The sequence below is a fragment of the Mirounga angustirostris genome, unplaced genomic scaffold (assembly GCF_029215605.1).
Source record: "Mirounga angustirostris isolate CCGP_5_RB_7025 unplaced genomic scaffold, mMirAng1.0.hap1 SCAF_14, whole genome shotgun sequence".
NCBI classification, from domain to species: domain Eukaryota; kingdom Metazoa; phylum Chordata; class Mammalia; order Carnivora; family Phocidae; genus Mirounga; species Mirounga angustirostris.
Window position 1 is genome coordinate 58,511,088 of NW_026991722.1, and position 25,143 is coordinate 58,536,230.

At 36.2% G+C, this 25,143-nt stretch overlaps 1 protein-coding gene across 7 annotated transcripts in view; it reads right to left on the reverse strand.

The window, feature by feature from the left end:
- The window catches only part of PPP4R1 (protein phosphatase 4 regulatory subunit 1), a 60,851-nt gene that overhangs the window by 19,711 nt on the left and 15,997 nt on the right, over positions 1–25,143 (reverse strand). For 3 of the 7 annotated variants that reach the window (XM_064577915.1, XM_045870462.3, XM_045870466.3), the window contains exons 3-10: positions 19,689–19,824; positions 18,764–18,870; positions 13,931–14,073; positions 13,096–13,242; positions 10,465–10,572; positions 10,265–10,330; positions 9,430–9,588; positions 5,150–5,277 (exon numbers count right to left, since the gene is read on the reverse strand). In XM_064577915.1, coding sequence (XP_064433985.1) covers positions 5,150–5,277; positions 9,430–9,588; positions 10,265–10,330; positions 10,465–10,572; positions 13,096–13,242; positions 13,931–14,073; positions 18,764–18,870; positions 19,689–19,747 — 917 coding nt within the window. In that variant the 5' untranslated portion in view covers positions 19,748–19,824. The remainder of the gene's footprint in view (positions 1–5,149; positions 5,278–9,429; positions 9,589–10,264; positions 10,331–10,464; positions 10,573–13,095; positions 13,243–13,930; positions 14,074–18,763; positions 18,871–19,688; positions 19,825–25,143) is intronic. The other 4 variants (XM_045870464.3, XM_045870463.3, XM_064577916.1 and 1 more) reach the window with 2 other exon arrangements.

Consider the following 25,143-nt stretch of genomic DNA (forward strand, 5'->3'; position numbering starts at 1 on the left):
CGGTTTGGACAGGCTGAGTGCAGTACCTGGGTTGCATTCTGGGTGGGGATGTCCACGGGAAACCGGTCAGACACCAGGGACCGAGGTGGAGGTCATCACCTCAGAAGGACGTGTGCAGGTCTTAGATGGGCGCAAGGCAAGAAAGACGAATGGAAACACGAAAGACACACCAAGTAACAGAGTGAAGGCATTTTTCTCAGGATGCCTTAGAGAGAGAGGTCAGAAGAGATGTAGGAACTGCAGGCACGGGAGATGACGAAATCACTGATAGAGCACTGTCCTTCTAAGAAGAAAGAAGAACGTGAGCTCAAGAACAGAGGTGCACAGATTCAATGGGTCAAGACACACCTTTCATAAGAAACATGAGAGAGAAGTAAGGATGGGTGTGTAGGTAAATTTGAAAGTGAGTGTGGGAAAAAACTAAAGCTGCTCCCTGAAACAGTATGTGCCTTTAAATACACACAGTAAAAGGTACTAAACAGGAGGCTTACCAGGACTGAGCAAACGGAAGGTGACATTAACACCTGTGTAATATCCTAGTTAAGTAGCCACTGTACATGTTCCCATGAAATTATCAACTTCCCTCTGGTTATGCTTTATCTCATGGTAATGTTCACACTATTTTAAAAAATAATGTATTTTTAAAAACACATGATTATTTTAACAGATCTTGAAAAATACAGAAAAAATATGTAAGAAGTCATGTGAAAACATATCACACAGTGATAGCATTTTACTTCTGGTGTTTCCCCTCGATTCTTAGGACTATAAAATAGACGGTGTGCACACATAATAGAGCTGTTACACCTCTGGGAGAGCTGGGCCCCGAGTTCTCAGGTCCTTGTCCCAGTGCCAGCACTGCATTACCATAAACCTGTGAGTCTTTCAAGGTCCCCATGATTCCACATTTACTCCTTATTCATAAGGATGACAGACTGGCTTAGACAACCTTTAAGATTCCTTCCCTCTCCAAAACAGTTCTTGGAGCTAGTGCTGTTATGCCAAATAAATGTCTTCTATACAAATTACATATTTTCCAATCACGTGGTCCTTATTAAAAGACATTTTTTCTTTTGTTTTAAAGAATTTAGTGGGATAATTGGTAAAATTTGAATAAAGTCTCTAGTTTAGATGACAGTATTTTATATCTATGTTAATTTCTTAATTTGGTAATTGGACCATGGTTATGTATTAATGCCTGCATTCTGAGGAAGTACACAGTGAAATATTTAAGAAAGGTAAAAAGAATATGTCTGAAACCTCAAACTATTCAGAAAAAAAGATCAGTAAAGCAAATATGGTAAAATGTTAACATTTGGAGAATCTGAAGGGCATATGGGATTCTTTGTGCTATTTTTGCAGTTTTTCTGATATGAAAACTAAATTTAAAAATTATAGTAACAAGATACTGTTTGGTGGGAGTGGAGACCAAATGGGTTAAAACTTGTAAGACTTCACTATCTGATAAATTAAAAAACACCTGCATTTAAAATACACAAAAAGAACCTAATTAAAAGGCCATTCAGAGGGCACCTGGGTGGCTCAGTGGGTTAAGCGTCCGACTCTCAAGTACAGCTCAGGTCATGCTCTCAGGGTCACGAGATGGAGCCCCACCTTGGACTCGAGTCACACTGGGAGTGTAGACTGCTTAAGATTTTCTCTCTCCCTTTGCCCCACCCCCCCCCAAACAGCAGCAGCAACAACAACAAAGGCCATTCAGTATGCAAAACTATCCCATGGGCCTGAAATTCCTTGATTACTATTCTCACCATGCCATTAAGATTAAACTTTAATATTCTTAGGAAAAAAAAAAAAAAGAACGGCTAAGTCATTCTATTTCTCTAACGTTACATTACTAGTCTGTCCAAACTTAAAACTCCTAGTATAGTTTCAAGGAGACAAAAAAATTTTCCCTACTGTTAAATTCTGGGAAAAATTACTACATGTATGAATAACAGTTGCTTCGAATTGTCAAAAATATAAATTATCTGAATACTGATTTTTCCAAGAGCTGGGAGCTAGTCAATGCAAGATCAAGCTGCTAAAAACTAAAATTCTGATATTCTTAGTTGTCAGATTTCCAAATGCTATTATAAAAGCAAAAATCATTTTGAAAGCTAAAAAGACCTCTGATTCTGCAAAATGAGAGAATTACCCCATCTCCTAAGAGATGCAGGTAACAAGAGCACCAGGGTGAGCCAGACATTTCTCTAAAAGAACCTTAATTTTCCTTTAGTGTCTACATAAGTTTCCTATTAATACTCTCCAAGTTCTGGACTAGAGACTCTGGGCCTAGAAAAATAAGTACACGTATTTCAGGAGAAAATGACATCTGGTTAAAGCAGCACTATGTCCTGACACGAAAGCAAAGAACATACATCTTTCCTGTACTGTGAATTAACTAAATGAAGTTTTAATATCACTGAAATACTTCCAAATTTGTACCAACAGCCATCAGTTTTACTTTCATGCAGCTGGCATTACACTAAGCTGACAAAAAGTGGCATAAGTGGTGTAACTACTTAAGGCTTCTGAGATTAAAGCTTTCCTTACAATTCATTCAAGGTTTACTATTTGCCAGGCCCAGTGAAGGTGCTCTATACGCAGAAATTCAGAACTCGACTGCTACAGCAGCTGGACTTGCAGTCGGCTGGCCTAAGCATATACGCAAATACACAACTGAAAAGATACGGATCAGAAATCTGTGCTCATATTCCAGTGCTGACAGCCAAGATGCAAAAGCTCTGTATTTCCCAAAAAACTCAGGAAAAGATTCATGGAGGTAGTGAGTCTAGAGACAGCAAACACACTGACAATTCACTTTGTTAAATGGGTATGGATGGAACAGAACAGCTTCTTGAACAGAAAGCAGAGAGAACCAAAAGAACATAGTGTATTCGGAGAACAATATAATACAACAGTTGATCAACTAAGAAGAAAAGGGAATGCTTATGTTACATAATTTAAAAATGCAAATATGAATGTTTAACTCTGCTTCTGGAAGTAGCCTTTATGAACACCTTCCAAGAAGCATGAATAGCCTGATCTAGGGTGAAAGATAAATCCGGTATACAACGTCAGAGGTTTAAAATCAATTAAGGCTTCAGAGAGTATTAAGTGACATTAAATGTTTCCAGGGTCAGATGAAACTATATAATAAATAGTAGTGGAAACAGACTGTCAAAAACTTGCTTACTTTTGTAAGATATTTGTTTGAGAGATCTGAATTCTAGGAAAACTGAGAGGACCTTGACAACAGGAACCGAGTTCTCGATTTCTATCTATAGGAGCTGGTTCATAGTAGGTGCTCAATTAATTTCTGCATAATCAACCAATCTTAAATAACAAACAAGTTTTAAGACAGCTTAGAACAAAAGTCAGGCAGTATTTAAGAGAGGGTAAACAAACTAATGGTTCTGAGATTAATAATACATAAAACTTTTTTTTTGAAGTTAGGAAGTAAAACTACACAACAGTTTTAATGGTATTTAACACAACTCCTTCCTTAGCCAGAAATTCTCTCTTCCCTCCCCTCTACCATTAACACAATTCAATAAAGTCTAACAACATAGTGAAAATCCAATGCTACAAAGAGTACTGACTTGACATTAAGACATACCTCATTACAATGGAAGAGGAATTAAGGTTTGTAGGTAAAAGATAACTACCTTTAAATATCTCTTCCAGTAATGTCCTACACGGGCAGTCAGTACAACTACTGGCCATGGTAGCCACACCAAACATTTTTGTCAATAAAGTTTTATTGGAACACAGCCAAGCCCATCCACTTATGTGCGGTCCATGGCTGCTTTCACGCTGCAAAGGCAGAGTACAGCAGTTGTGGCAGAGACTGAAAATATTTATTATTTGGCCTTTTACAGAAAGTCTGCTGACCCCTGACCTATACAATTCTCTGTAAATTTGTATTTTCACTTACTAGACTTTCTCCAGATTTAAAAATAAATAAAAGTTATGTAATAGTCTTCGCATAATTACGTAGTGAACAAGGTATGTTGACTTTAAAAATGAAAAACAGGTAACATTTCCCCCCATCATCATTTTTGTCAAACTCCTTGCAGCAGCTGTTTTTCAAAAGAACTGACAGAATTTGCTTGCTAGGAAGACAGGTTTAGAGTGATTTTCTTCCTTTACAAAAAACAGTACCTCAGGTTTGTTTGGCTATTCAGCAGGACAGTAGGAGAACGGGCAAAAAGGTAAAACAAGGCAGCAGAGAAGAAAGGAAGAACTGCCAAATCAAAACACCAAGAAAGCAAATATCACAGTATCAAGACCTACAGAAGAAAATGTCCATTAGCATCATGACAAGGGAGGGACAAGACACTATGGTAACTCAAGCATTATAGTAGGGACTGTTTAAAAAGCAGGTTCTAAATTATTTCAAGTGCACATCTGTAAAAGTGCATATTTTCCATGCACTAAGTTAGGCTTGATTTTTTTTCCCCCTAAGTATATAGTATAATAAATTTTAAAAACAAAAACTTGAAATTTCTTAATGTAAAAAAATTTAAAAATAAAAATCAGAGTTGTCCTTTTTATTTTAAAATCAGTTGCCCTATTACACTTAAAGTTGATATTCTAGTTAATAAGTACATTAATTTGGTGCTAATCATTATAATACTTTCCCTCTCGATTGAGAGATTATAATCATCATTCTGCAGAGTTCAAGATCCACAATTAAAATAATTGACTGAAAGGAAAAGTAATAGTAAGAAATGGACTACATACTAAACAAACATATTCCTAAATTAGGTTTTACCCCTTAAAACACTAAACCCTTTAAATTGTATGACCATTACTTCACCTAAATGTCAACAGATGGTTTACTAGGTAACTAATTTATTAAATAAACTTATTCAAAAATTATCATCACATCTATCATTTATACTTTTCTCTATAGCCAGGATCAAGCTCAGTGTGCTACACTCATCTTCATCTTCTCACTTAAGATGTAACTGACCAAAGAGACATTTAACAAATGTATTTAAAATATAGCTCTTTAAAAATATTTACCAATTTTTACAATCAAGAGAAATAGCAAAGTCTCCAAAAAGAAAATTTATTATAAAATAGAGGAAATGAAAAATATGTTCACAAGCAATAAAAGCTGAAAAGTTTAAAGAAATCATACCTATTTTTGTCTTCTACTGACGTATCTTCTGAGCTTTTGCTTTCTTCTTTAAAATACTGGCCTGAGCTAGATGGATTAGCAAAAGTAGATATGAAAGGTCCCAGAGACTGAAAAGCCGCTTGGCGAACCTAGAAAGAAAAGGAGAACAGTAATAAAACAAAAATAAGGGATTATTAACAGTCTACTTTTCACTTACCGAAGTATGGTTAAGATAGTAAATAAGATAGTGTTTTCTAAAAAACCTTCCCAGATTCAGAACTATAAATCATTCTTCTGCTAGGATTTAAAATTCTTTATATTTTTTTTTTACTTTTGATTTTTTAAAATCGGTCTTGAATATTTAAACCATGAGAATATGAAAATGAGATCCCATAGAGCATCTGCATGGAACTAAAGGAAATCCTGCAGTGTTCTCAAGGAAAACAGAATGAAGAAAACCAAGACTGCCAAACAGAAAATACAGAGCAATAAAGTCGACAAAATGTGATAAATCCATTTCATGTTTCCTGGTAGGAAAGACTGTAATTTGCTTACTACAAGGAAACAAGACAGATGTGCCAGAACTATGGATGCACTTATCAGAAACAGAATATTGAATTAAAATATATTTCACAAAATCTGGATGCACATACTACTGTTATGCATGAATATCTCAAGTAGGAGAGCTGAAAAAAAGGTTATAGAATTTTATTTCATATTGTATTCTTGTATTATTTTTGTAATCTTGATTACAAAAAAAAATTGGGGGAGAGAGGTTTTATGAAAGGAAGCAGAAGGGCGGAAACAATCTGAAAGAGGCATAGTTCTCCCATCATAGTTGGGAGAAACCACAAACCAATTTCTCTAAGACCCTGCCCTTGAGGCATAACAACACCTTTTCCATAGTTTAAAATGAAGATTACATGACATGTGTAAATTTTGCAGAGGCAAATACATGTGAAGCATGCATATTACTAGTATTTACCCTCTGGGGGAAGCAGATACAAAATGATTCAATTGGTTTAAAAGAAAAAAAAAAGGCTAGAATTATATATAAGATAGCAAAAAGAAGCCTATGGAAGAACTTAACAGGTTTTCTCCTCTACAGTCAATGTTACTTCCATAAAAACATAAAAGGTAACTTTTAAAATTATATGCATGAGTTTAGTCTACTCTGGATACTGTTAAAACTCTGAGTTTGTCTCAGTTATAGGATTTACATATACCTGAAATGACAGATATAAGGAGTCCTCCATTTTAATATAAACATATTCCCAAATTAGCAGGAAATACTGTATATCATTGAGCCAAGACAATGATAAAGTCTCAAAATGAAAACTTTAATAAAGCTACGTAATCTTTTCTAACAATCTTATACATTTTAAACAACATTAAAGTTGTGCTATGGCTTAAGAGTCTTTCCTCTATGTAGAGTCTTTGGAAAATGAATATGGAAGGTCCTGAGATCTACTTCAGGCATGACAGCATAAGGAGCGTCACTGACCCACTCTCCAGTGAAATCGTTGAAAATGGAAAAAACAAAAACAAAACAAAACCCCAAAGCCCCACCAATTAAAACCTGTGGAAACAGTCCTAAGGGCAGGCAAACAACAAAAGAAGGAATATCTATAAATATTCAGTAAAAGAACCCCGAGAGTCTGTGGTATTTGAACCAGGGAGGCAGAACCTCTACTCCAGACTGCTGCAGACAACAACACTGGCCTCCCTCTCTTCTAGCTTCCAGCCAGAGGGCTTTCAATGTTTTCTATCTTGCCTCCAGCTACCTGTTGGGCATCCCTTCTACACAACGCCCACTGGTAGAATGGAAGCTCTACCTTAGATGTGGCTCAGAACACTGGGCCCTGAGAATACTCAGAATACAGTCCCTGCCCCAGCTTAAAAGGCTAGGATAGATGAGCCAAGAGAACCTGGGGCTGCTGTCCCTCTTACTCCCATCAAAATGTGGTCATCCCAGGATGGGATACAGGCATGCAGGCAGGCCCAAAGCTGTGCCTCCTGGAGGGGGGAGTAAGAGTTCACTAACACATTCCAGCCAGTCACTAAACAAACAAGTAACAGTAACAAGCCCCAGAGAGGGTTCAAGTACCCAAATTTGCTGTATTAACTAAAACGACCAGTTTAAAAAAAAATTTAAGGCATGCAAAGGAACAAAAAAGTATGATCCATAGACTGGAGAAAAATTTAAGGAACAGAAACTACGTGTGAGGGTGCCTGGGTGGCTCAGTTGGTTAAGCGACTGCCTTCGGCTCAGGTCATGATCCCAGGGTCCTGGGATCGAGTCCCGCATCGGGCTCCCTGCTCCAGAGAGCCTGCTTCTCCCTCTCCCACGCCCCCTGCTTGTGTTCCCTCTCTCGCTGTGTCTCTCTCTGTCAAATAAATAAATAAAATCTTAAAAAAAAAAAAAAAAAAAAGAAACTACGTGTGAGAACACTAAGATGTTGGACTTAGAAAAAAACTTCAAAGTGACCGTTATAAATTGTTCACAGAACGAAAGGAAAGCATGAGTAAAGTAAAGGAAGGAATGAGGACAGTGTCATATCAAACGTAAGTTAATGAAGAGAACCAGATGGAAATTCTGGAGTTGAAGACTATAATAATTGAAATAAAAACTAACCACATAAACTTAAGTAGATCTGAACTGGTAGAAAAAAAGAATTAGGGAACTCAAGGTATATTAATATAGATTAAGCAAAGAACAGAGAGAAAAAAGAAAATGAGGAAAAATGAACAGAATCTTGGAAAATGTGGGACTCCACTAAGTGCACCATATGTGTAATGGGAATACCAGGAGGGAAAAGACACAATATTTGAAGAAATGATGGCTCAAAATATCCCAAATTTATTAAAAATCAATAATCTACACATGAAAGAAGCTCAACAAATAGGATAAACTAAAAGAGATCTACAAACATATCAAAATGCCAAAGTTAAAAGCAAGAAGAAAATCTTGAAAGCAGCAAAAGGAAAGTGACATATCACTTACAAGAGAACCCCAATAAAATAAACCTAACTTCCTACAAAAACAAGAGAGATCGGAGGGCTGTGGGGAAGACACAAAGTGCTTGAAGAAATTAAAAAAAACAAACACCAAAACTGTTAACCAAGAGTACAAAGCTATCTTTCAAAAAAAATGAAAGCAAAATAAAGACACACCCAGATAAACAGAAACAGAATTTATTGCCACCAAATTTACATGACAATAAATGCAAAAGGAAGCTCCCCAGGTTGAAAGTCAGTTACCCTGGATGGTAACTCAAAAGAAAGAAGGAAGATCTCAAACTGCTAACTTAATCTTCCACCTCAAGACACTGGAAAAATAAGAGCTAACTAAACCAAAAGCAAGCAGAAGAGAGGGTATAATATAGATTAGAGTGGAAGTTAATGAAATAGAGAACAGAAATATAGAGAAAATCGGTGAAACTAAAGCTTTAAAAAGATGAACAAAACAGACAAAACTTTAGCAGACTGGCTAAGAAACAAAGAGACAAGAATCAACTAGAACCAGAAAGAAGAGACATTACTACTTACGTTACAGAAATACCGAGATTATGAAGAAAATACTATGGATCATATACCAGCAAGTTAGATAACTTACATGAAACAAATTCCTAGACAAACTACTAATAAAACTGACTAAAAGAAGAAAATTTACTAAAAGAAGAAATAATCTGAATAACTCTCTAACAAGTGAAGCTTATCTGAATAGCCCTATAACAAGTGAAGAGATTAGTAAACAAAACCAAAAAAAAACTACACACAAAGGAAAGTCCAAACTGAGAGGGCATCACTGCTGAATTCTACTAAACATTTAAAAGAGAACACCAATTCTTCACAAATTCTCCCAAAAAAAAGAGGGAGCCCTTCCCAACTCATTTTATGAGGACATTATTACCTTGTTAACAAAACAAAACAAAAGCCATTGCAAGGAAGCTATAGATCATTATCTCTTATAATATGGATATAAAAACCCCTAACAAAATAGTAGCAAACAGTCCAGCAACATATCAAAAATTATTACACTATGGCCAGGTGAGACTTATTGAAGGTTTAACACCTGAAAATCAATATGCCACATCATATCCTTAGAATGAACATGATTTCTATTTGTACAGAAGTTTTGTCCAGTTAAAAAAAAAGTTAATACAGTAGTTTGCCTACTGTCTACTCCTAAAAGGATTAACAGTAACATACTTTGATAAACTGTTTCTTAAATCATGAAATCAAAATGTTTCTTATAAAATGTATTATTTTACAAAAATGATAATTAGACAAAACCCTACCCAACGTGAAGGATCACTGATCAAATTAATAAACAGTGCTGACAATTTAGTCCGTCGGATTTCTTGACATGTCGCACAGGAAACGGCCATGAAGCATTCAGCACAAGCCTTCCGGACTCCCCACACGTTATCAGAACAAAGCTGGAAAAACCTGGGCAGCTACGCAAGGACAGTGGTGTGTTAGGCAGACAACTCAAGTTTCAGTGGTTCATTTTATTTCATTTTCTGCTTTCACAGTGTTTCGAAATATTAGATTTTCCTATAACAATTTAGAAGATCTGTTTCGTATTAAAACTTAGTAATTTGAAATAAATCACACCTAATTCACAGCACTGTTGACTGGAAAAGCAGAAACAACAAATACAGCTTAAATGTTATGCAAAATCTTGTACCTAAACTGTTTTGCCTAATGGATGATTTCAGAAACTCTTCCAGTATGTTAACTGGTACACGAAGCATGTATATCCCCATGCACTAACCATTTAAAAATAACAAGCTGTAGATTTGTCACTAGAATACTTGAGAGTTGCAATAAAATTACAGATTTCTTCGAATAAGAATTGATTTAATAGAAGTGGGAGAGGTAAAAATAAATCAATGGTCCTTACACATCACATATCTGCATTTTTAACAAACTATAATCAAAACACAATTCAAGTGCCTAGAGTATAGATATTTGAACTCTCAAACTCAGAGTCATCTGATCGTTCTAGTTCACATTCATGAGACTGTGTTAATAAAATTGGGGGGTAAATGTATGCATTTTAAACTTTATGTATTACTCTGTAATGTACTGCTTACTCCTTTATTACTCCTTTATATCTGCAACACTTACCAACATCTCCTCAGTAGCTTGCTGGCCAACTACACTGCAAATATCTCCAAAATTGGCAGCACACACCTGGCAACGAAAGCATCACTGACATTTCAAAAATCTTACATACACAGTGCTTTTAAAATAATCTTTTAAGTTTCACACATCAATACAGTAACCACTAAAACCATGTGTTCTTAAACAAAATGCCTAAAAAATACCTTTCGAACATGAAACATTCTGCAATCACAGCACATCTCACAAAACCTAGGGAGGATAAGACGCTCTGTAATGTCCTTCCCAACCATGGGAGCCATTTTGCACATTATCTAAAATGGATAAGAACAAAAGCACACTGAAAACATCTTCAAACTAAGACTTTTCCAGTTAAGTCTGCTAACTTATTAGAAGTATACACTTTAGGAAATATAAAATAGGTCATGGCATCATTATACTACATACATCACAAAAAACATTCATCTTATTTATCCAGGTTCAAGGCAGAAAAATAGATATTTACTACTACCAATAAAATCAACCAATAATTACTAAATAATTATTTATGCACAGTAAACCCAGAGAAAATCTGAAAAATTTCATTTCTGACTATAGTTTCAATCTTATTAATCATTTTGCCTGATACCTTTAAAAGTAAAACCCCCCCAAATTTTCCCAGTAAGAAAACAAATGGTTACTGTTCAAAGGAAAGATTATCCACAAGAAGAATTTGGGTTTAGTGTATTTGTACTGCTAAGAAAAGACACTTTAGAGGTAGTCCTTACCTTGCAAAGTACCGTGTTAACAGAAACTCGTGCGTAAGAGAACTGTGTCCCTTGGTTCTAAGGGAGGCAAGGACCCAGTTCCAACATGCACAGTTTCAGGTAACGCAGTCCCAGGCAAACGAGGATGAACTATGTCTGAAAACCAGCCCAATGCTATTTAAATAAATTCCCCACCCCACCCCCCAGTTAGTACAGAAAGAAATCTGATGGTCTTTTATTATCACACCTACTCCTAGCCCATACAGACATAATTAGAAGTAAAAGGAATAGAGATTGCAAAGAAAGAAAAAACTATTCATACAGGACGTGATTATCTACATAGAAAAATTTCAAGGACTCTACAAAGAAGTCACTAGAATAAGTGAGCTTAGAAGTTTTCAGGACATGTCAGAACCAAAAATCAAATGTATTCCTATAAATTAGCAATGAAATGAAAACATTTAAAAACAGTATCATTCACAACAATGTCAAGAAACATAGTTCAACAAAATATGTATGTACTCTGTCTACTGAAAACTACAAAACACTGATGAGAAACATAAAACACCTAAATAAATGGAGAGATCTACCGTACTAATGGCTTGTTAGGTGGGCGACTATCTCCAAACTGATCCAGAGATTCAACACAATACCTATCAAAATCTCAGCATCCTCAGAACTGGAGATAACATCTGTACCTCCCAAATCCCAAAGCCAGTTTTGTTCTTTGTACTGTTTCTAAGCATTTTCAAGCCCTAAAGATCCAAAGTTATATACTGTATCACTGATCTAACATAATGAAATTCATCAGAATGAATTATCTCCAAGATAGAGAACAACTAGGGAGCCAGGGTGTGCAAAGCATGATAAAATATATAAGCCGACTATAAAAGAATCATGGGTTTCATACCAGTGCTGGATATAATCTCTACTACAGCTGTAATGTTTCACTATTGCTAAATCCTATAAAAATAAGAGAGCAAGTTGAACTCTGCTCAGTTATGCAAAAACTGATTTCCTTCATTGAGAAACTTGTGAGATTAAAAAAAAAAAATCTGCATTTTGGGAGGTGACAGAGGTGCTGATTGTACAACATGGTGAATGTACTAAATGCTAACTTAATTGTACACTTTAAAATGGTTTTTCACTATGTGAATTTCACTTCAATAAAAATGATATTACTGAAAAGTATCTAAATTTATTATTAACTGGTATGGAGTATCTAAAAAATAATGGAATCAAGAAATTTCCAAGGGAAAGGGGACTAGAGAGATGACCTAATTCATCCTAATGATCCAGAAACACTATCCAATTTTTGTATAATTCCTTTCTTATCAACAAAGATGCTATTATTTTAGGGTTTCTATTTTATTTTTAAGTAATCTCTACACCCAACACAGGGCTCGAACCCCAAGATCAAGAGCCGCACACTCCACAACCGAGCCAGCCAGGCACCCCTATTTTAGGTTTAAATAGTAAACTCTCACTATCCAAATAGATTTAAATTTTTAGACAGATTTATTATACCAGACTTTGTTACATACATGATTTAATCCATGTGTTTTTCTTATAATCACAATTTCTATAACATATCATATATCATTATAATAAAATTACTTGCCTGATGATCATTCCCCCAAAGCACACTGTCAAGGGCAGGAGCTATTTTTTTCCCCCTGTGCTTACAAAGTGCTGAGAAAAGTGTTCAACAGCAACTGAAGTTTCACAAACGTTTCTTCACCCAACACAGGGTTTTTGTGTTTTTTGTTATAACTGCACTGATTATTTCTCCCATCTTCTTTTTCCATAATAATAAACTTACAGTTACTTATTATTCTCTTGCTCCATATCTTGCTTTCTCAGAGCCCAGTAATAGAGCCATCTAATTCACGGGTGCAAAGCACAACATGGGGCCTACAGAACATAGACCTTTTTTGTGTGCCTATGTCCCTTTCTAGCCCTTTCTAATGATTTGTGGCTACTTTGATACCTAATACGTACAAACTCCATAGCACATAATATTTGAGCACTTCCTATTTGTCAATACAGTGACTAATTTTTGCCTGAACAGAAAAAGCGCCTTCTACTTACAGCCACAGCTTCTGTTTTCACATCATCGTTGCTATCTGGGGCAGTTAGCTCTATGAGGACAGGGCACACTTTGGTCTCCACATCAAATCGCTCAATTAACTCCTGCTCCAGCAGAGCCAGCAAAGCTGCCTGACTTGTTTTTCTTACCTAGGAAAGAAATGAGCAGTATAAACAAAGTACATACGTGATATAACAAAACTCTATTACTTGTTTTTCACAATACTGAAGACTTTTCATCTCAACTTAAAGGGATTCATAACTGGCAAAACCTTGCAAATAAAAACTTGTCGTTATTTCCTCCAGCTACTGCCAAGACAGAACTTGGTAGATTGTGATACGACAAATGAAACGGAACAGAAAAGCCATCCTTGTGGGGTGCCTGGGTGGCTCAGTCAGTCGGGCCCCCGACTCTTGATTCCAGCTCAGGTCGTGATCTCAGGGTCCGGGATTGAGCCCTGCGTTGGGTACCCCACTCAGTGGAGAATCTGCTTCTCTCCCTCTGCCGCACCTCCCCGCTCGCATGCTCTCATGCATGCAAAAGAAAAGCCATCCTTGTGAAAGGTGACTCCCAAATTCCCAAACTTTCTGAGGGACACCCGTGAGGGTACCATGTGAGAATGCAGCTACTGGGCATCATCTTGTAACAGCATTAAGCAGATGTCCTAGATTTGCCAGACTCTCAACATATCTTGTCTAAGACACATGGTCATTTTGAAAAACAGAATAATGAAGTTGAAGAGGAAAAAACACTCAAATGAGACCAGCTAGGGGAGGCTATTCTACATACATCATATTACATGCATTTCCAGTAAGAACCTGTAAATGACACTCTTACCTGATTATTCTGATCTGCGAGATATCTAACCACAATAGGTAGTAAGTATTTGGAAAAAGCATATGGGATTGAAGGCCGGTTTTCTTGACAAAACAATGCAATATGAGGCACCTGTTCCATCAGCTCTGCTCTCACGGTTGGTTCTATTGAAATAACAGAAATGTGAGCAAACACATTCTCCCACAGTAACAAAATCTTTGCCTGGGCTTAAGACTATTTAGGAAAGCTTTGGACTTCCGTCCTCGGCATAAAAAGGACTTACACAATGTTCTCTAACTCTAGGAACCTTTTCACAATCATACGCAGGTCAACCCCATGAGTAAAAGGAAGACCCTACTCCCATCCCAGGCTTCTATCTTCCTACTGTGTACCAAGTATGCAATCATTTCCTATTATGACCGAATTTATCCATCACCTACATTGTGTCACATATGTTAGGGGTTAAATATCCAATATTCACATCAATAAAATATGTATTAACTATGAACTTTTTTTTTAAAGATTTTATTTATTTATTTGAGAGAGTGTGAGAGAGAGCGAGAATGAGCAAGGTGAGGAGCAGAGGGAGAAGCAGGCTCCCTACTGAGCAGGGAGCCCAACGTGGGGCTTGATCCCGGGACTCCGGGATCACGACCTGAGCCGAAGGCAGCCACCCAACTGACTGAGCCACCCAGGTGCCCCTTATCTATGAACTATTAAAGAGCCTCCTAGGACTATTTAAGAGCCTCATAAGGACCGGTTCCTAAGCTAAATTCAATCAATGAATGGAGAATTCCTGGTTAAAATTAAGACTAAAATGGTAAGTGACTGTTAAAGTAGACCAATCAAGTTAAAGAAACAAAAAAAATCTGAAAAGACCCAAGTATGTACAGCAAATTTAAGTATGACAAATACATCATTTCAAATCTCTGGGTTTCAAAAGGATGAACTGCTAAGAGTAATGGCAGGAGAATCAGATATGTGATAAAAAAAAGATTCCTATCCTGCATATCATAAATGAATTCTAAGTGAATTAAAGTTCCAAACTGTTTTTAAAGATGAAAAGCACGAAAAGACAACATTAAAAAAAAAAGTTTAGTCTTGAGGAAGAAGCCCTTCCAAGGCAAACAAAACCCCAGCACCAACTTGGAGACCAACTAATTCTACTTTATAAAGCCTCCATTATAGACAACAGGTACCACACTCAGTTAAAAGGCAAACCAGCCTGGGAGAAAATACACGTATAACAAAATATTAATAACTAAATATACAAAGAACCCATTGTTCAAATGAACACAAGAAAGAAAATAAGGATACGGACAGGCAATTCTCAGAAGAAATGCAAGTGACTAAGACACATACAGACATGATGGATTATCAATACAATTCGTTACATCAGACCTAATTAGAACTTCGGTATTAATGAATGTATCATTACAGTTACTATGGTAAATATGCATGCATGGGTCCGGAGGAAATTTAAATTTCAACAAACAGAAATTAATGAAACTATCAGCAGAAAATGTACTAGCATCTTACAAAGCTAAGAATCTTATCAACAAACCAGTATTTGGAATTTATATTACATGGCTCTGCCATGTGAAGTCAGACAGTAATTGAACAAAATAGTGCTTCTGTTTTGAAAAATACTTAGTTTAAAAAAAAAAAATAGGCCTCTCCTTTTCCTCACTGACCCTGAATTTTCCAACACTGACCTAATACTTATATAAATTTTTGAAGCAAAAGAAGGATACAAGTTACAGTTCTGGTTAAGAATGAAATCAGTAGGGGTGCCTGGGTGGCTCAGTCGGTTGGGCATCTGCCTTTGGCTCAGGTCATGATCTTAGGGATCGAGCCCCATGTCAGGCTCCTTGCTCAGCAGGGAGTCTGCTTCTCCCTCTCCCTCTGCCCCTCCCCACTGCTCAAATAAATAAATAAAATCTTAAAAAAAAAGAATGGAATCAGTAACTTCTCTTTCTTCAAAGTCATGCTTAGGTAAAAAGACCAATGGAACAAAACAGAGTCAAGAAATGAATGTACTGTGAGTCGTTTGGGAGGAACTGAAGTGCTGGGGAGGGATTTCAGAGCTACTATGATGGCTGAAGGGAATGAAGGAAGAAAAGGGAGTTGAGCCTAACGTCTCTAACTTGGTGGGCTGGGCTGATCATGACTACTGAAAAATATACAGTTGCAAAATTAATGCATATATTCTAGTCTCCTGAGCAAACAAGGAGCTCAGAACCTTAAAATCTCTCATTTGCCTATTCCTTATCAACGTTTACCTTGATTTCTTTATTCCCCTAAAGTTGTTATTCATATTTTTAGGATTTTTTATAGCAAATACTTGTTTAGATTTACTACTAATCTTGTAAGTTTTTTTTCCTTATCAGTACATTTTTCATCCAAATCTTTTCTGCTTCAATTAAAAAAAACCTATAGAGTTACACACCAACAACCTGATAAGCTTCAGAAGTATAAAGAAGCTAGACACAAAAGAACATATTCAGTATGATTCCATATAAAGTTCAGAGGAGCAAACTAATCTAAACACTTAGCACTCAAAACATGGATTACCTTGGGGAAGAAGAGGACAGAAATGAGGAGGTGCCCTGAAATGGATTCTGGGATGCTAGTTCTATCTCCTGATCTGAGTACTAATTACATTGGTCTTCATTTTGCTTTACTTCATGGAGCTGAAACTTTATAGTCCATGTACTTTTTGTAGTGTAGTTTTATTCAGTATTCAAGTAACAGAGTTCCCCAACAAGTAAGTGTTCCTGTTGCCCATCTATGTCACCAAGTCTGTGCATACTGGTACATTACTGTTCTATATCACAAAAACGCACTCTAGCATGGCACAGTATAAACCCCTACAATCTATACCTCGACTGCCTTATTGAAGAGCCTCATTATTTTAAACTGTAGACTCAGTAAACTACCTGTTGACCAAATGTGGCGCTATCTTGAACTACTTAAACCTCTAAACCAGTCTTTTCTTCTCCTGAGTATGCTCCTTTCCTTCTCTGTACCTCATCATTCTATTAAATTCAACTCAATGTCACTAACTTCCTGAAATCAGGACCAATGCTCCCCATTATAATGTATTGTTTATAAGTTAGCTGCATTCATTAAACTGTTAATTTGATGACAGGAATTCTTATTCACCTTAGTAACTGTTCTAGCATTTATTCTAGAATCTGGCATAGGACTGTGTACTGTGTTATTTTTACCAAATGAACAAAAAATGTAAATGTCAATAGAGAGATTTATCATGAACTCAACAACTTGAGAATATATCTTTTAAAAATCTACAGCTGACCCTTGAACTAGGGGGCTAGGGCACTGACCCCTCCCTGTGCAGTAGAAAATCCACATATAACTTTTGACACCCCCAAAACTTGACTACTATTAGTCTACTGTTGACTGGAAGCCTTACCAATAACAAACAGTTGACTAACACATATTTTTTAGCTTATATGTACTGTATACTGTATTCTTACAATAAAGTAAGCTGGTGAAAAGAAAGAAAAAATCATAAGGAAAATACATTTATAGTACTGTACTCATCAAAAAAAATCTGTATCAATACATCTGCACAGTTCAAACCCATGTTCAAGGGTCAACTACATATACCTACATATATTTATAAAAACAAGCACTATAGGTGGCAAACAGGTAAAAGAAAATAAACACAAATTCCTCCCTAAAGAGTATCTATTCTACTAAGAAAGGAATAAATAACCATAATGCAAAAAATAAGTAAGTGAAAATTATAATTGATGAGCTTCTTCTAAAACCATTCTGGAACAAGCATACACACATGAGCAAGTACATACATCATCATTAGACAGATTATTTGTAAGCTTACCAATTTTTTTCTACCCTATAGGAAAATAAAAAACACTTAAGGCTTATGTAAATAGTAAAGCATATTCCCATAAAACAAATTGCTCACCAAAAGATGAGCCCATCTAAAAATTAAAAAATGAGACTGCTAACATGCAAAAGAGTTTGATAAAAAGTGAAAAATAGGGGCGCCTGGATGGCTCAGTCGTTAAGCATCTGCCTTCGGCTCAGGTCATGATTCCAGGGTCCTGGGATCGAGCCCCACATCAGGCTCTCTGCTCGGCGGAGAGCCTGCTTCTCCCTCTCCCATTCCCCCTGTTTATGTTCCCCCTCTGTCTCTGTCAAATAAATAAAATCTAAAAAAAATAAAGTGAAAAATAACACATTTTAATAGAGAGAATGGGTTTAAGAAAAAAATATATTTATTTTTGAATTGTTTCTAAAATAAAAAATAAAGATATGCATATGACTTAAGATTAGGTTAAAATGGTAAGTTTTATGTTATGCATATTTTGCCTCAAGAAAAAAATATTTTTAAAAAACTTAATAGAACCATATTCCAAGCCTGAAGTCAGGTTTATCTCTTTTGTAAGCAGACCCTCCTATCTTCGCTTTGGAGACAAAACGCTCTAGTTTTATCATGACTGATTCACATTTTTCACAAGTGAGAAAGCATAGGAAAAGGAAGCATTTTATATTTGCTTAAAAAAAACTTATAGCCCAATCCCTCCCTTTTAAAATTTATTCAAAATTATTTTTAAGTTTTTAGTAATCCTAAAATATTAACATACATGATGCGAAAACAATTTTTAGATTTTTCTGAGAAATTTCCAAAATTAAACTAAACAGACCAACTACAAAATGTGGCTTTAGAAAGTTTTTTCTTTTTACTGATGTATTTGGTAATTAGGAAATCTTTTAAAGAAGTCTCACATCACACTAAGTTTTTCATTAGTTTTTAAAACCTCAAATTTGGTAAAAGAAACCTTTCTCTGCATAAGCATATACCTGAATCGTCAGCTAATCTGCTAATTCTTTCCAAAACAGCAATGCAATCTCTTTCATCATCGCAGACTTCCCTCAACGTGTCCAGCAAACTCCGGGCCACCATTTGTCTAACAGAAAAAGAAAATGATATGGTGTTTAGTGGTGTTCATGAGTAATATTTAGAATTCCAAAAGGTAGAATCTACATGGTTTTAAAGAATTTCTTAATACATTTTATAACATACATTAAGTCACTAATTTCCTAAGTGACAAATGCCAGTATGGATTTTATTGTAACAGGATGAGACTGAATATTTACCAAAATATTTTTCATCTTTAACTGAAGTGACAAATTTCTAAGGTCACTGAAAATTCTATAAAATTTCCAACAGTTACCTTCAACTATCAAATAATAGGAAAATACACACATTCTTCATCATGTATCTTCAGTATATACAAATACACACATTCATTTTTACTAAGTGAGTTTTATACCTCTATACTCAAGAAATTTAAGACGCAGATTTCCCAGAAAACTGATACAGGTATTCTGGGGACCACAGCTGGAGAAATAATGCATTAGGAAGAGTGTCCCAGTCCCCTTAAATATCACCTGGCACACAGTAGGTATACAACATCATCTGCTGAAAGAATAATATACCCCCCTCAGTAATCACTTTACACAAATATCAAAATTATGCCTAAGAGCAAAAAAGTAATGGTGTTTTGTTTTTGTTTTTTGCCAAAAAGCAAAGAGTGCCACATGCTTACTAGGATCAAGGAGTAAACCATTATAAAAGAGGCCTTGGCTGTGATTATCAACAAAACATGCTGACTGAGACTACACATGTTAATACTACTTTAAACTGGAAAACTGGATCTTCCCTACGGAAATGAATGTAATAATTAATCATTCCACTTCCACAAGGAAAAGAATATGCACATACCTGTTAAATATGTTCTCACTTGCAGCATACTTGTCCAATCTCCCCAGTGGCGTCAACATTTCATCTTGTGAGACAAAGTCCAGGGCTGAAGGTATAATAATCACATCAGACTCTGAGCTGTAGTCATCCACACCAACTATCAGAGACATCAGAAATACTCCTTATAACACTTTGAAACTAAAAAGTACCCCTTGCCTGTCTGAAGCACCATAAGTAAGACTGCCTTTAATGTTTCTGGAGTGGTATAAAGGATTACAAGAGACTCTTACATCAACTCAGAAGCCATGAATGACTCAAGGATGTTACCTCTCCTCTTTTTCTACAGATATGTGTAGTTGTCTCTAGAAACACAGCGGTCAGAGGCTCCAGAAACTCAGCATGGGGTGATTACTGAGAACTTAACATGTTCAATCAGAACACTAACAACTTGTAAATAAATAAAATGTCAAACACTGGTAAATTCTGAAATGCAGTCAGAATAACTCACATTATAAGCAAAAGAATGTAAGAATTACAGCAGACTTCTCATCAGAAACAATATAAGCCAAGAGACAGTAGAGCATTCCTTAAAGTACTAAAAGGAAAAAAACAAAAACAAAAAAAAAACAAAAAACAATGTCAACCTACAACTCTATACCCAGTAAGTAAACATCTTTAAAGTATCTCTGAAATTCGTATCTTTCAAATACAAAGATTTCAAACACACAAAAGCTGACAGACATCATCACCAGCAAACCTGCACTACAAGAAATATTAAAGTCCTTCAAGCAAAAAGAAAATTTTACTAACTGGAAATCTAGATCTATACAAAGGAATGAAGAGCAGTAGAAATGGCAAATATGTGGGTAAATACAAGTATTTTTCTCATTTAAAAATCTCTTTGAGGGGCGCCTGGGTGGCTCACAGTCATTAAGTGTCTGCCTTCAGCTCAGGTCATGGTCCCAGGGTCCTGGGATCGACCCCACGTTGGGCTCCCTGCTCAGCGGGAGGCCTGCTTCTCCCTCTCCCCCTGCTTGTGTTCCCTCTCTCGCTGTGTCTCTGTCAAATAAATGAATAAAATCTTTAAAAAATAAAAAATAGGGGCGCCTGGGTGGCTCAGTCGTTAAGCGTCTGCCTTCAGCTCAGGTCATGATCCCAGGGTCCTGGGATCGAGCCCCGCTCGGGCTCCCTGCTCCTCCCTCTGCCACTCCCCCTGCTTGTGTTCCCTCTCTCGCTGTGTCTCTCTCTTCAAATAAATAAATAAAATCTTTAAAAAAATAAAATAAAAATAAACAAAATAAAAATCTCTTTGAAAGATAATTAAGGTAAAAATATGGACTGCAAAAAAAAAAAAAGAGAAGATAAAAAATGTACTCTGGGGACTCTTAACTAGAATGAACAAACTGATGGTCACCAGAGGAGAGGTGGGTTGGGGGGATGGGTGAAATAGGTGATGGGGACTAGCGGGGCACTTGTGATGAGCACCAGATGTTGTATGGAAGTGCTGAATCACCATATTGTACATCTGAAACTAACTACACTGCATGCTAACTGGAATTTAAATAAAAACTTTAAAAAAATGTACTTTGGGTTTCTAACATACATAGAAGTTAAAATATATGACTATAATAGCACAAAGGTAGGAAAAGGGCAAAATACACTGTCCTAGAGTTCTTACACCGTATGTGAAGAGATACATATTATTTGGAGGCAAACTGTTTAAAGATGTATACTAATTATAAACTCTACACTAGCCATTAAACATAAAAAAAACCCCACCAAAGATATATGGCTAGTATGCCAATAAAGGCCATAAAATGGAATCATAAAAAAAAAAACAAAAAACAAAAAACCTCAATCCAAAAGGCAGAAAAAGAGGATCAAAGGAGAGAGAGGACATGGGGTGCCTGGGTGGCTCAGTTGGTTGGGCGACTGCCTTCGGCTCAGGTCATGATCCTGGAGTCCTGGGATCGAGTCCCACATCAGGCTCCCAGCTCAGCAGGGAGCCTGCTTCTCCCTCTGACCCTCTCCCCTCTCATGCTGTTTCCCTCTCTCTCTCTCAAATAAATAAAATCTTTTAAAAAATTAAAAAAAAAAAAAAGATAGGACAAACAGAAGAGAAACAGCAAGATGTGAGATTTAAACCCAACTGACATTCAGTAACCATGCTGAGCACAAATAGTCTCAATACCCCAATTAAAAGGCAGAGATTTTCAAACTGGATTAAAAATAACACCTAACATTAAAATAATTATATAGTGCAGACAAATTTTATACAGTTTATGCTGATATATGATTCATAGCAAAGTATTTATTTTGAATCAGAAAGTTGTAAAAACCTCTCAGATGCTCTCATTTGGCCTCTGTTTTCTCTTTCTAGCACAGGACTGTTGAGCTAGCATGACCTCAAAGGCACCTTTATGCAGGCTCTAGAATTCTATGACTATGACCAAACTGTTTCATCAGTCTCACACTTGTTAATCTTAAAGATAACCATTAAAAACATGATTCTGGTCCTTAGGAAGCCAGGACTCTTAGAGCGGCGACCGTCCAACATTGCCGTGTACAAGGCAAGCTTGGAGCACTTACCTCTAAATGCAGACTGCCAAGTCGCATATTCAAATACTAATTATGTAGGTTTGGAGTGAGCCCCGGGAGCACTCATTTTTAATAAATACCTCTACTAATTCAAATGCAGATTGTTGAACAACCATATTTAAGAAACATACTGTTAGAGGGCAGCAAAATCGTATTTTGCTTCAACTTTGGACACCACTCTATCCATCACGGTTGACAATTACTTCTCTACAAAAGGAGGTGTTCCATTCTGCCATGGGCACTGGTGACAAAGCTTTACTTCTATTTCCCATAACTGTTACCTCTTGCCAGTATCTGTGGAATCACTCTGGCCTGAACCCTCCTTTCTGAATTCAAGATTTATCAATTCTTGATTGGACTAGTAAGATTCTGGATCTCATCTTTATGGAGGCCACAAGGATTTGGTTACCATAGTTACAGACTGCACACTTAGGTCTTACCCAGTCATCCTGCAAATGTCTGTCACAGGTTACAAAAAAGAGAAATAAGAAAATAACCAATAAAAAAGACTATTACCACTAATGAAAAAATCCTACCACATATACTGAGTGATGGTACAGTAAATAATATCCTCTGATAAAACAGAGAACACAGAGGTAGTAAATGTAGCTGTACTGTTAACAAGGATCCTATAATTTATGCAAAGTAGAACACTAGATAGATGATAAAGATACAAATTATAATCCTTATGAGTATTCTCTAAAACATGTAAGAAAGAAGAGCTAGGAAGCCAATAGGGGAATTAAAATGAATACTAAAAAATATCATTAACCCAAAAGAAAGTCAGGAAAAAAGCAACAGAGGGGGGAAAAAAAGAGACAAATAGAAAAAAAAACAGACCTAAATCCAACCAGATCAATAATTACATTACATATAAGCGGACTAAACATTTAAAAGCAGAGATCCCCAACTAATAAAAAAGTAACACCCAACTATAGCCTTATCCACCAGAGAGAGAGTTTTAAAGCCAAAATTTCAATCAGTAGGCTGAAAAGAATTTTTTTAGAAAAGATAAAACAGGGGCGCCTGGGTGGCTCAGTCGTTAAGCGTCTGCCTTCGGCTCAGGTCATGATCCCAGGGTCCTGGGATCGAGCCCCACATCGGGCTCCCTGCTCAGCAGGAAGCCTGCTTCTTCCTCTACCACTCCCCCTGCTTGTGTTCCCTCTCTCGCTGTGTCTCTCTCTGTCAAATAAATAAATAAAATCTTAAAAAAAAAAAAAGAAAAGATAAAACATGAGACAGTAAGCCTAAGAAAGCCAAAGTGGTGATATTATTATTAGACAAAATAGACAAAGACAAGGACTATTACTGCAGATGAAGAGAGACATTTCATGCCTCCATACCCCACCAGAGCGCTTTCTTTCTGGAGAACTAACTCAAGTTTATGGATTCTTGGACACTATGGCAGCAATAGCCCTTTAGGGCTTCAAAGCCTTAAAAACCTAGGCTCCTCCACTGATGAAGTAAAAAAAAATTAGGTCATCTTTTCATGTTATTTGAAATTTCAAATTGATCAAAAAGCATATAAGAACAATGATCACTCTAAAATGCTTTTTCAAATTATCTGACCTCCCCAAATTCCTATACTTCTTCTTCCCCAGTAAATTTACTGTCTTAGCTGAAGGGCAACCAGGATGGAGTGGAAAAAGGAAGAGGACTTGCAAGCTCTACATAAGAGACAGAATTCCAACAAATACTTAAGTACGCAATCTTCATTTTTCAAAACCTCATAATTATAAAAGTTTCCATGAAAAAGCTATATAACAACCTTTTTAAAAAGTTTTTTACTTAAGTTTTTTACTTTAATTCCAGTATAGTTAACATAGTGTTATATTAGTTTCAGGTGTACAATATAGTGATTCAACAATTCTATACGTTACTCAGTGCTCATCGTAAGTGTACTCTTTAATCTTTTAATGAAAACTTGTGGGTTTTAGTGAATTCTAATAGAATAGAATCCTAATAGAAGAGAATTCCTAATAGAAATAGAAACCTAGAGTACGAACTGAAGCCTTATATTTAAGGCATCATATGGCAAAGGCCCAAAACATAAATTAGACTCAACAGATCCTTCTAGTTCCAAATTATAAGAACCAAACGTGTTACAATTCAAATAAAGAGATCAAGAAAAAAAATAAGAAAGTAACCATAGAAAAATGACATTTCTCTCTGTTAACTTATAAAACAGAAAACTTCCCTTTGTATAAAGCTAAGAGATCTTATAGTGGAAGAGAGAAAATATCTTTACAGTTCAGGATGTATCCTCTACCTACTCTCAGCTCCTTGCACCAGCACCAACAGAAATCCAAAGTAGCAGAAAGCAATGACCCAATTTTTAGCTGTTTTAAATTTAAGGAAAATATGCAAGTTTAAAAGTTGGACCCATGTGGAAGTCTGAAGAAGATTAATTTAACCCCTACACAGTGACAGCAAAAAGTGGTGTGAAAAGGGCAGACGCTCTTCAAAATAAGACAGATCTAGGTTCAAATCTCATATTTTGCTACTCATGAACTATGTGAACTTACACAAATACCTAATTAATTTGAGTCTGCTTCCTCATCTATAAAATACCACAAGACTTCAATAAAGGAAAAGATTTTTAAGACATACATTCTAAGATAATGTCTATAAAATCTCTAACATAGTGTCAGGCAAATAAGCAAATGTTCCCTCCCCTCTACATTTAGGTCTGTTTCTAGATACAGATTATCTTAATGTGGTTTCCATGTGTTTTTAAATGTTTTCATCCATTTCAACCAGTAAGTAGGGCAGCACATATACTGGGAGTGCCAAGCACTCAACAAGGAACACAGATATAAACGCTAGACAAAAGTGTATGCATGTAAGTATATGTGTGCAGATATGTGTACAAATATAT